Source organism: Oncorhynchus keta, chromosome 21 (genome assembly GCF_023373465.1).
Source record: "Oncorhynchus keta strain PuntledgeMale-10-30-2019 chromosome 21, Oket_V2, whole genome shotgun sequence".
Classification (NCBI taxonomy): Eukaryota; Metazoa; Chordata; class Actinopteri; order Salmoniformes; family Salmonidae; genus Oncorhynchus; species Oncorhynchus keta.
This window is the reverse complement of record NC_068441.1, coordinates 35,343,795-35,357,258: the sequence shown is the minus strand read 5'-3', so window position 1 is coordinate 35,357,258 and position 13,464 is coordinate 35,343,795. Positions and strand designations below refer to the sequence as shown.

Here is a 13,464-nt window from a genome sequence, read left to right as displayed (position 1 = left end):
CAAACTATCTTCCCAGGCTATGGTTGAAACCTTTGACCAGAACTAAATAATTCACCTTAATAATAAATAAATAGATAATCTGGATAATAAAGCATATGCATTCATATCATCGCATTTGCAGACAAACAGTAAAATACTATTCCTAATGTGATGACTAGGAATACGTCCAGATTTGGTACCAGTAGCCTAGTCACTGCAGGTTATTGAACTCAACAACTATTTGCAAAAATTACCTTCTGTACAAAGCGCACACTCGAGGTCCAGGGGTAAATTATTTTAGGGTGTCCGGGAAAACGTTGTCCTTTTACAAAAATGTTTTACCTAATTTTACAGATTGGAGAAATTAGCATCATCTTTTTTTATACCACAAAAATACAAAAATGACAGGCTACTTTGATATTGACTAACTGAAAACAATTTTTAAAAATGATCTCCTCTTGAATGCAACCAATAACGTATGTGTACGAAAGGGAGATACATAGATTGTACAATATGATGTCAATTTAATCTAATTACAAACATTTTGCTATTTTTTATTTGGATTTCACTCGTAAAAATGCACTGAATTCAAGGATTTTCTACACAAAGGGTATTTTCTAATTCAACTCTACAAACAATACCAAGCTTTTGTGTTTCAATAATGTCTCATTAAAGATCACATGATCAAGCTGAATCCTTGATCAAGCTGAATCCTTGATCAAGCTGAATCCTTTTTGCAATAGTTTACCAATGCTCACAATGGTAAACTATTGCTATAAGGATTCAGCCTGATCATGTTATATTTAATGAGACATTATTGAAACACAAAAGCTCTGTCTTGTTTGTAGAGTTGAATTAGACAATACCCTTCATGTTCGCAGAGCTGCTCAATGTGTCTTCACATACAGAGTCTTGAAGATATTACGGGCCAGTTACAAAGGTCCTACAAGACAAATAACAAGTGGTCATACTGTGCCAAAGAGTTGGACTAAGATAGACATCTGATAGGACTCTTACTGCATTGGGTTTCATGGGTGCTCAACAGGGGCACCGCTCCATGTGTCAAGGAAAGTATGACTTGAGAAAGAGAGATTGATACAGTAGATTTTGACAGCAAGTTACAAAGAGAGGAGATTGAGAATGAGAGAGCAAGTAAGAGGAACAAGATATAGAGAGAGTGTGGCTGGGGGACGGACAAAGACAGAGAGAAATAGGAGGGGTTTTAACACTGCCTCTCAAAAAAAAAAAGTTTAATGAGGTACCAGTGAGGAGAGGCGGTCACACACACACCCACACCCACAACCCAATCCACACTCAGACTCGCTCAGTCATTCAGTCAGTGAAGACAGATATGGCTAAGCAGAGCTGAACTTCTTGTCAGTCAACATCCGGACATTGATCTTTCCCTCATTTGGTGTCACTTCTTTCCTTCTCTTTTCTCCTCATCGTTATGCAATTCAAGTGGGAAATAATTGAATCACCACCAGAGAAAGGAACTTTGCTCCAATGACTCTAAAAGTGGACTCTACTCTTTTCTACTTGCCTAGGTCAGCCAGATGAACACACACAAACCAGCCCACAAAGCCAAGGTAGGTCCCCCACTCTGGAACCTTGGCATTTTGGGCATCTTATTCTGATGTCAACTTGTATCATTCCAAGCTTTCTTTGTTGAGGGCAAAACTTATGGGCTGGAAATTGTAAGCTGAATGCTAGATATTTTGTTATCAACATTTGTTATCGACATTAATGACATGTATTTATTTGTTTTAAATTACGTATTCATCATGGCTGTGGATTTTGTTTAGAGTATAAGGTCTAAGTTTTCAATTCACACAGAGAGTGATGCTTTGACTTGATTGAAGGCAAGTTTATTTTATTAAGCCACATACTTTGTGTGAATTTGACAAGAAAGTTATTGAGTTGTAATTATCTGCATTTACTGTTCCAGTCTGTACTGTGAAACACACCCAGTGTAGCCAATGGATCTTAGGGAGTGAGAAGAAATATTGGAATCATTTTTTTGTTGCTTTTGAAAATGAGCTTGGGATGCGTCACAGGTTTATGAAACAACTTCTGTGGCCCAGCTAAAACACACAGTACCACACTGAAAAGTTAACATCTAGGATGACATAAGAACACTGTCTTTTTTAAAATGTCTCTTCTTGAACTTATTCGCTAAGCTCAGCAGATATCTCTCTCTCCTGTGGTTCTTGTTGGTTCTTTGAGCTTCTAGTTTGTGTAACCATTGTAATGCCAGAAAGGCAATCCTGTAGGTGTATTCATAGCCACAGGAAGTAGTTTGGGGTTGGGGGTGCTGCGGATGGGGAGATGGGTTGTGAAAAGAGGAGTAATTGAAGCAGACAAAAAGCCACATCAAAGGAATTAGTCAATTTCCTGCACAAAGACTTAAGTTTAAACCCCTTAATAAGGTCAATTTTCGTGCTCCCGTGGAAATGTAATTAGCATAAAAATAAATATATCAGTTCAAGTTAGAGATATCTGCTGTTTTGCATTAGATGCGTCGCAATCTACCACATCCGGCTATGTCTCACATCTGTGTTGAAAGGTGACAGAGCTAGAGCAGTGTTTGTCAGACCATGGGACATCCTTAAAATTGGTCTTCTCACAAACTAGTCTATCGAACGGTTTGGCCTACAAAAGACAGACGAGTCTCTCATGAACACGTAGATGTCGGTTGTTTTGTTCTAGAATGCTCACAGGCCTCACAAGACTCGCCTGAAGGTCCCGGGGTACCAGTTGAAAAATTAATGGAAGTATACTGATAAAAAATAAACGCGGTATGAGGCCGAGCAGTTGCCGTACCAGGCAGCGATGCAACCAGTCATGTTTCTCTCAATGTTGCAGCTGTAGAACCTTTTGAGGATCTGAGGACCCATGCCAAATATTTTTCGTTTCCTGTAGTGGAATAGGCTTTGTCGTGTCCTCTTCACAACAGTCTTGGTGTGTTTGGACCATTCTAGTTTGTCGGTGATCTGGACACCAAGGAACATGAAGCTCTCAACCTGGCTAGGTCTCTGACGTCCTCCCTATAAGCTGTTTCGTCGTTGTCAGTGATCAGGTTGTCAGTGATCACTGTTGTGTTGGCTGCACACTTAATGAAGGTGTTGGAGTCGTGCCTGGCCATGCAGTCGTGGGTGAACAGGGAGTACAGGAAGGCACTGAGCACGCACCCCTGAGGAATTCCAGTGTTGAGGATCAGCTTGGCATATGTGTTGTTACCTACCCTCACCACCTGGGGGCGGCCCGACAGGAAGTCCAGGATCCAGTTGCAGAGGGATCCATTGATAAAATGCAATTGTGTTTGTTGTTCATAGCTTAAGCCTGCCTATACCATAACCACACCGCCACAATGGGGCACTCTGTTCACGACATCAGAAAACCACTTGCTCACCCAATGCCACACATGTTGTCTGCAGTTGTGAGGCCGGTTGGACGTACTGCCAATTCCCTGGCAACAGCTTTGGTAGACATTCCTGCAGCCAGTATGCCAATTGCACACTCTCAAAATTTGAGACATCTGTGGCATTGTATTGTGTGACAAAACTGAACATTTTAGAGTGGCCTTTTATTGGCAAAATGCACCTGTGTAATGAACATGCTGTTTAATCAGCTTCTTGATGTGCCACATCTGTCAGGTCGATGTATTATCTTGGCAAATAAGAAATGCTCACTAACAGGGATGTAAACAAATTTGTGGACACAATTTGAGAGATATAAACTGTTATGTGTATGGAAATATATATGGGATATTTTTTTCAGCTCTTGAAACATGGGACAAACACTTTACATGTTGCGTTTATATTTTTGTTCAGTGTAGATATGGAGACTGTTTAGTGACAACAATGAGGGGTTAAATACACTATATATATATATACACACACACACAAAAGTATGTGGACATCCCTTAAAATAAGTTGATTTGGCTATTTCAGCCAGACACATTGCTGACAGGTGTATAAAATCAAGCACACAGCCATGCAAACTCCATAGACAAACATTAGCAGTAGAATGGCCTTATTGAAAAGCTCAGTAACTTCAACGTGGCACCATCACAGATGCCACCTTTCCAACAAGTCAGTTCGTCAAATGTCTGCTGTTACTGTGAAGTGGAAAATATATAGAGGTTTCAAGTTCCATCCCAACTTAACCACTTCAAAATTTGACTTTTGCAATAACTTTGAAATGTTACATTTGTGAAAATGGATGAACGTCTAATTTTGACCTATTTCAGATACCAGACATGAATATGATCATTCCAATGGCATGTCTACATCTATGGGATCAATGATTCGCATGAAAAGTTCAACAATTTGCCACAATCTGGTGTCTGTTACTATGACTGAAGATGTGAATTATGTCTGAATCCTTAAAAGTAAAGCATTTTTTCCCCAGCATTTTCACAGAGAAGATGATTGATAAGCATTATGATAGACTGAATAATCTCCTCCTTTATTTATTTTCCTTCTTTCCCTTCCTGTGTATTGGGTGGAATTCCCTGGCGCTGTGGTATGGAACCTGGCTCAAACTGCTCAGACACAGGGTATTCTGAAACATGCAACAACGTTAACCCCAATAGAAGGGTGTCATGTACGGAGGAGCTGAGACAGCCACATTTTTGAATGCAACATTTTGCAACTATTCTGTTAGATTCTGGGTACGATAGCAAATTGAAGAAATGAATGATTGTATCGTCCTTTTTTTGTAAGATGGATTAAAGTGAGCTTGGATGATACATAGGTGCTATCCTATGATTCTAAATATTCTGTGTTCAAAATATGATGCTCTCCGTCAAACAGTGCATTTGTTCCAAATGTCAGAAAATGCACCCAAACCTTAAGGGAAATCAGCAGTTGCTACATACATTTTTCTACTCATAAATTAATGACATATACAACTATTGATTCCTGAAGAATATACAGTGTCTTCAGAAAGTATTCACACCCCTTGACTTGTTACAGTCTGAATTTGAAATGGATTACATTTAAACAATTTTCTATAATTCCAGTGGACTTCTGCTTTTAGAAATGTTTATGAATTAGTAAAACATGTAATGTATTGAGTCAGTAAGCATTCAACCTTATGGCAAGTTTAAATACGGACTCACTATGTGTGCAATAGTGTTTAAGTAATTTTTAAATGACTACATCACCTCTGTACCCCACACATACAGATAATTGTAAGGTCCCTCAGTCGAGGAGTGAATTTCAAGCACAGATTCAACCACAAAGACCAGGGAGATTTTCCATTGCCTCGCAAAGGGCACCTATTGGTAGACATTAAATATCCCTTTGAGCATGCTGGAGTTATTAATTACACTTTGGTTGTTGTATCAATACACCCAGTCAAATCAAATCAAAGCTTTGTCACATGCGCCGAATACAACAGCTGTAGTGAAATACACCTTACAGTGAAATACTTACTTACAGGCTCTAACCAATAGTGCGAAAAAAAGGTGTGTGTGTGTGTGTGGGTAAGTAAGTAAAGAAAAACAGTAAAAAGACATTTGAAAATAACAGTAGCAAGGTTATATACAGACACCGGTTAGTCAGGCTTATTGAGGTAGTATGTACATGTTGTTACGGTTAAAGTGACTATGCATATATGATGAACAGAGAGTAGCAGTAGCGTAAAAAGAGGGGCTGGCGGGTGGTGGGACACAATGCAGATAGCCCGGTTAGCCAATGTGCGGGAGCACTGGTTGGTTGGGCAAATTGAGGTAGTATGTACATGAATGTATAGTTAAAGTGACTATGCATATATAATAAACAGAGAGTAGCAGCAGCGTAAAAGAGGGGTTGGGGGGTGGCACAATGAAAATAGTCCAGGTAGCCATTTGATTACCTGTTCAGGAGTCTTATGGCTTGGGGGTAAAAACTGTAGAGAAGCCTTTTTGTACTAGACTTGGCACTCCAGTACCACTTACCATGCGGTAGTAGAGAGAACAGTCTAGGACTGAGGTGGCTGGGGTCTTTGGTCATTTTTAGGGCTTTCCTCTGACACTGCCTGGAGTAGAGGTCCTGGATGGCAGTAATGTACTGGGCCGTACGCACTACCTTCTGAAGTGCCTTGCGGTCGGAGGCCGAGCAATTGCCTTTCCATGCAGTGATGCAACTGGTCAGGATGCTCTCGATGTAGAACCTTTTGAGGATCTCAGGACCCATGCCACATCTGTTTAGTTTCCTGAGAGGGAATATGCGTCCTTCCTAACTAAGTTGCCGAAGAGGAAGGAAACTGTTCAGGAATTTCACCATGAGGCAAATGTCGACTTTAAAACAGTTGAGTTTCAAATCAAATTAAATTGTTTTTTTCACATACACATATTTAGCAGATGTTATTGTGGGTGTAGCGAAATGCTTGTGTTCCTAGCCCCAACAGTGCAGTAATATCTAACAATTCGCAACAATACACACAAATCTAAAACGTAAAATAATGGAATTTAAAAATATATAAATATTTGGATGTGCAATGTCAGAGTGGCATTGACTAAAATACAGTATAATAGAATTTATTATATACAAATGAAATGAGTAAAGCAGTACGTAAACATTAAAGTGACTAGAGTTCCATTATTATAGTGAACAGTCATTATATGTCTATGTACAGTGAGGCAAAAAAGTATTTAGTCATTCACCAATTGTGCAAGTTCTCCCACCTAAAAAGATGAGGCCTGTAATTTTCATCATAGCTACACTTCAACTATTACAGACGAAATTAGGGAAAAAAATCCAGAAACTCACATTGTAGGATTTTTAATGAATTTATTTGCAAATTATGGTGGAAAATAAGTATTTGGTCACCTACAAACAAGCAAGATTTCTGGCTCTCACAGACCTGTAACTTCTTCTTTAAGAGGCTCCTCTGTCCTCCACTCGTTACCTGTATTAATGGCACCTGTTTGAACTTGTTATCAGTATAAAAGACACCTGTCCACAACCTCAAACAGTCACACTCCAAACTCCACTATGGCCAAGACCAAAGAGCTGTCAAAGGACACCAGAAACAAAATTGTAGACCTGCACCAGGCTGGGAAGACTGAATCTGCAATAGGTAAGCAGCTGGGTTTGAAGAAATCAACTGTGGGAGCAATTATTAGGAAATGGAAGACATACAAGACCACTGATAATCTCCCTCGATCTGGGGCTCCACGCAAGATCTCACTCCGTGGGGTTAAAATGATCACAAGAACGGTGAGCAAAAATCCCAGAACCACACGGTGGGACCTAGTGAATGACCTGCAGAGAGCTGGGACCAAAGTAACAAAGCCTACCATCAGTAACACACTACGCCGCCAGGGACTCAAATCCTGCAGTGCCAGACGTGTCCCGCTTCTTAAGCCAGTACATGTCCAGGCCCGTCTGAAGTATGCTAGAGAGCATTTGGATGATCCAGAAGAAGATTGAGAGAATGTCATATGGTCAGATGAAACCAAAATTGAACTTTTTGGTAAAAACTCAACTCGTCGTGTTTGGAGGACAAAGAATGCTGAGTTGCATCCAAAGAACACCATACCTACTGTGAAGCATGGGGGCGGAAACATCATGCTTTGGGGCTGGTTTCTGCAAAGAGACCAGGACGATTGATCCGTGTAAAGCAAAGAATGGGTCCATGTATCGTGAGATTTTGAGTGAAAACCTCCTTCCATCAGCAAGGGCATTGAAGATGAAACATGGCTGGGTCTTTCAGCATGACAATGATCCCAAACACACCGCCCGGGCAATGAAGGAGTGGCTTTGTAAGAAGCATTTCAAGGTCCTGGAGTGGCCTAACCAGTCTCCAGATCTCAACCCCATAGAAAATCTTGAGGGAGTTGAAAGTCTGTATTGCCCAGCAACAGCCCCAAAACATCACTGCTCTAGAGGAGATCTGCATGGAGGAATAGGCCAAAATACCATAAACAGTGTGTGAAAACCTTGTGAAGACTTACAGAAAACATTTGACCCCTGTCATTGCCAACAAAGGGTATATAACAAAGTATTGAGAAACTTTTGTTATTGACCAAATACTTATTTTCCACCGTAATTTGCAAATAAATTCATTAAAAATCCTACAATGTGATTTTTTGTCATAGTTGAAGTGTACCTATGATGAAAATTACAGGCCTCTCATCTTTTTAAGTGGGAGAACTTGCACAATTGGTGGCTGACTAAATACTTTTTTTGCCCCACTGTATATAGGGCAGCAGCCTCTACAGCGCAGGATTGAGTGATCGGGTGGTAGCTGGCTAGTGATGGCTATTTAACAGTCTGATGGCCTTGAGATAGAAGCTGTTTTTCAGTCTCTCAGTCCCAGCTTTGATGCACCTGTACCGACCATTTCAGATCGTCAGTTATGTGTACGCCAAGGAACTTGAAGCTTTCCACCTTTCCACCCACTGCGGTCCTGTCAGTGTGGATAGGGGCGTGTTCCCTCTGCCTTTTCCTGAAGTCCACGATCAGCTACTTCATTTTTTTGTTGACGTTGAGGGAGAGGTTATTTTCCTGTCACCACTCCACCAGGGCCCTCACCTCCTCCCTGTAGGCTGTCTCATTGTTGGTAAGCCTACTATGGTTGTGTCGACTGCAAACTTGATGATTGAGTTGGAGGCTGCAAAAAATGTTGCAAAGAAATTAACGTCATGTCCTGAATACAAAGCATTTTGTTTGGGGCAAAGGACTAGGGAGTATTGTTCAGGATAAAAATAAACAAAATAGAGCTAAGCACAGGTAAATTCCTAGACGAAAACCTAGTTCAGTCTGCTTTCCAACAAACACTAAGAGACAAATTCACCTTTCAGCAGGACAATAACCTAAAACACAAGGGCAAGTATACACTGGAGTTGCTTACCAAGACAATATTGAATGTTCTTGAGTGGCCTAGTTACAGTTTTACTTAAACATCGGTTTGAAAATCTGTAGCAAGACTTGAAAATGGTCAACAACCAACTTGACAGAACTTGAAAGTATAATGTGCAAATATTGTACAATCCAGGTGTACAAAGCTCTTAGAGACTGAACCAGAAAGACTCACAGCTGTTTTCAATGCCAAAGGTGATTCTAACATGTATTGACTCAGGGGTTTGAATACTTATGTAAATGAGATTTTTCTGTATTTCATTTTCAATACGTTTCCATGTTGTCAATATGGGGTATTTTGTGTAAATGGGTGAGCAAAAAATATGTTTAACCTGTCTGGGAATGGAACCCCGTTCCGCTAGCGGAACCCCTCGTCAACAGCCGGTGAAATTGCAGGACGACAAATTCAAACAGAAATCTCAAATCAAATTTCTCAAACATACAGGTATTAGGCACCATTTTAAAGACAAAAAAACAATCTTGTTAATCCAGCAACAGTGTCTGATTTCAAAAAGGCTTTATAGTGAAAGCTCCACAAACGATTATGTTAGGTCACCACCAAGTCACAGAAAAACACAGCCATTTTTCCAGCCAGAGGAGTCACAAAAAGCAGAAGATTATTTATCACTAACCTTTGATCTTCAGATGACACTCATTGGACTTCATGTTACACAATACATGTATGTTTTGTTTGATAAAGTGCATATTTATATCCAAAAATCTAATTTTACATTGGCGTTCAGTAGTTCCAAAACATGCAGTGATTTTGCAGAGAGCCACATCAATTCACAGAAATACTCATCATAAACATTGATAATAGATACAACTATTATACATGGAACTTTAGATAAACTTCTCCTTAATGCAACTGCCGTGTCAGATTTAAAAAAAACTTTATGGATAAAGCATTGCATGCAATAATCTGAGTACGGCGCTCGGAGCCCAAACCAGCCAAAGAAATATCCGCCATGTTGTGTAGTCAACATTAGTCAGAAATAGCATTATAAATATTATGTCCATATACCTCCTTTTGTTAGGGAGTTCGGTAAAGAAATCCAAACGCGCGTGCAAGTCCAGCGGAAAGGTCGGATGAAAGGTCTAAAAAGTTATATTACTGGTCGTAGAAACATATCAAACGAAGTATAGAATCAATCTTTAGGATGTTATTAACATAAATCTTCAATAATGTCTCAACCCGGAGAATTACTTTGTCTGTAGAAAAGCAATGGAATGCGAGGTAACTTTCACATGACCGTGCGTCACGAGCTCGTGGCTCCTGGCAGACCTCTGACTCATTCCCCTCTCACCCCCTTCACAGTAGAAGCCTGAAATAACTTTCCAACGACTGTTGCCATCTAGTGGAACCCTTAGGAAGTGCAACATGATCAATATCCCACCTATCTTCAATAGGGGCTGAGTTGAAAAACTACAAACATCAAATTTCCCACTTCCTGGCAGGTTTTTGCCTGCCATATGAGTTCTGTTATAATCACACACATCATTCAAACAGTTTTAGAAACTTTTCTTTTCTATCCAGCGCTACTAATAATATGCATATATTAGCATCTGGGACTGAGTAGCAGGCAGTTTACTCTGGGCACACTTTTCATCCAAAAGTGAAATGCTGCCCCCTATCCCAATGAAGTGAATACATTTTGAATTCAGGCTGTTACACTCAACATGTGGAATAGGTCAAGGGGTATGCATACTTTCTGAAGGCACTGTAAATAATAAATGCCACATGAACTTAGTTTAACTGTTGTACCCCATCAGAACCCAAAATAGAATCTTGTTTGTAAACAAAATACATGTAAACAAACTGTATGGCCTCAAAACATGTACTTAACTATAGTGGTGATATCATGCGTGGTCATTCCTTGGATCCATATCTCTGTATATAACGGACGCTACTAATATGGTTATTTTTATATTTGTTTGATATACTGTTCTCTCAGAAAGGCAAGTCTTGGAATTCCTCTCTACAGGAAACAGCTTCAAGATGTAGTAATAAGATTATTTTATTATTACATGAATCTTGTTAGATTATTATTGCATTTTATTTTTTTATGAAAATACATAATTCATTCATTTGAAAGCCATCATTGTAACAAAAATCTCTATATGTACTTTTTTTCAACAAAAGTCCTGTTTTATACAGTGGGTCACAAACGGTCTTCATATTAAACAAATAACTACTGTGCTCATATTGTTGGGATATTGGAAACAGGGTGTTTACATGAGTTGAGTTAATTGAAATAAAAATACTTGAGTGCTGTTGGAGTGTTTCATTAGAACACCCACCCATCAGTAACTGTTGTTTTTGGCCTCCACGGTGCTAGCCAATGTGTACATTAAGATTTTATTCTGTTGTGTTTCAAAGATGGGATGAATGTGACCAGTGGCTGATGTCTGTATATGTCTTGAAATGAAGTGTTCTCTGGTGTATGGTTAGGGCCATGACGGAATCTATGGAGGCAACATCTTCTGATGAACACATGTTATTTCAATAGTATTTTTTTTTTATTATTATGGCATTAATCCATATAACATTTTATACTGTTGCGAAACATATCAATCTATCAATTACATATGCCGCTTTTGCTGTGAAAGAAAGGAAAATAAATAAGCCCACAGGTTCCATCTGGTCATGATTTTGGAGAGAATAACCATAAAATACAAATGCCGTATCGTAATTTGATCCTCCTGTTGTTGTAGGAAACGCAAACTTGTATAGCCACAGGATGTGTGTGTGTGTGGTGGGGGCAGGGAAGCTGGGGAATGTTTGGCTGCGTTACAGACAGCTATGTTTGAGTAAAGGCCCAGTGCACAACTTTAAAGATTTATTTAAATGTACTACTTATGATTTTGCAAGTGGTGCTGCAGCACCCCCACCCCCTCCCCCGACAGCTATGAACTTGTAATGCACTGTTTTAAAAAGGCTTCTAAAGTTTGTAATTTCCACTTGAAAATTTCAGACTTGATAAGCCCTAATGATAATTGTATCGTGTACGTGTGTGTGCATGTGTGTGTGTGTGTGCATGTATTTGTTAAAGGTGACATCTTTACATCCTTGTAAAAAATAATATAATATAATATTAATTTAAATTACAAGTTGTAAAAATGACAACATTTTCTTGAAACAAGTGTCTTTTAGGTAGAACCAAATCATTTGTATTCTCTCCCTCTTTTTGATGTGATAGGATATACTGTTAGCTGTTCACCTTTCCAGATGTTTATAACCAGTGATCTGCAAGAGTATGGGAATTGGCAGCAGAGACACTGTAGTACTTTACAATCACTTTCAGTACGACCCTTACAAGTTGTGTAATCAAAAACGATTGTGTTCTCAAATAAACAAGATACAATATGATTTTAAATGAAACTAGCATGATTTTATTGACTATCAAATTTGAAGACATATCCAAAAATGTGTCATACCCCATGTGACCTAGAATTGTATATACTTAATATGTAATATAGTTATCACGTGGATAAAAGGCACTATTGTGCCTAACATTTATTATATTATTATTATTATATTATTATTATTATATTATTATTTATTATATTATTTTGCAACTCATTAATGAACAATATTGAACCCGATTTAGATCTTTGCTCTTCTTTATGCGAACATATGGTTCAGTGTGAACTAAACTTTGACTTGTAGATCCCTAAGTGGAAATATAAGTTGTTGTAGTACTATGTAGTAGTAGTAGTAGTAGTGTAATAATACTGCTCCGTTTATTTCAGGCTAGGCATTTGTGCTTCGTCGTCCTCCTCTGCTTCCCTTTGGCGTGGGCTGGCGTCCCTGGTCCATGTCGGCACTCTGTGACAAAGGGTCACCTCCTCAACCTCAATCGCCTGGTGAGGACACCTCATACCACACTAAATCATGCAATGATAGACTCCAAACAAAAAAAATCAACTTGAGATAGTTGCTTTCAATCACTCAAACTGTCATAACTCATGCCTGAACATATTGATGTTAATGAAAGGTTTCCTCCCAAGTTAGTTAATGTATTATCTAAATGTAGGAGTTTTCCTTCTGTGACCCACACACAAAATGTGGCAGCCGTGAATTCTGTATGGCTGCATGACTGAGTTGCACACTTCACTGTTTGGATCTTTGTTTACCACGCAGATTGACAATCAGTTGGAGAATGGCTGTTCAATAACCTATGTATTTACTGAGCTCCAGAGTTTGGTGAGTATTTCCTTCCTACTACACTGTAATTACAACTTTCACAACAAAAGTAGTTTGATGCGTGCACATAAAGGATATTATACCATAGATAAACATCACAACCAGTCACTGTCAATATAGTCTTGTTCTTTCAAGATGTGCCAGGCTGGCATACCGATTCAAACTAATGCTCACTTGACATTACAGGTCTAAGTTCATAACATCTTTTTCTCCATCCAGCCTTTACGGCAAAAATGGAATTATATTTAGAAGAAAAGTATAATGCCATGAACAAACCAGGTTGTTCATCCCCTGGAAGGGAAATGTTTTGAAAATACCCCTGAACTGTGCCAAGTTACAGTAGATAGAGAGAGAGCTGTGTGGCAGTACGGAGTCAAGCCCCCAGTTTAACTTGACACTGATCAGGAAATGGTTTACAGGGTAACT

General features: G+C 39.2%; 1 protein-coding gene across 4 annotated transcripts in view; it reads left to right on the top strand.

The window, feature by feature from the left end:
- Nucleotides 1-1,294: 1,294 nt before the first annotated feature.
- Nucleotides 1,295-13,464, top strand: part of csf1a (colony stimulating factor 1a (macrophage)) — a 46,094-nt gene continuing 33,924 nt past the window's right edge. For all 4 annotated transcript variants that reach the window (XM_052473764.1, XM_035797429.2, XM_035797430.2 and 1 more), the window contains exons 1-3: nucleotides 1,295-1,568; nucleotides 12,585-12,698; nucleotides 12,976-13,038. In XM_052473764.1, coding sequence (XP_052329724.1) covers nucleotides 1,536-1,568; nucleotides 12,585-12,698; nucleotides 12,976-13,038 — 210 coding nt within the window. In that variant the 5' untranslated portion in view covers nucleotides 1,295-1,535. The remainder of the gene's footprint in view (nucleotides 1,569-12,584; nucleotides 12,699-12,975; nucleotides 13,039-13,464) is intronic.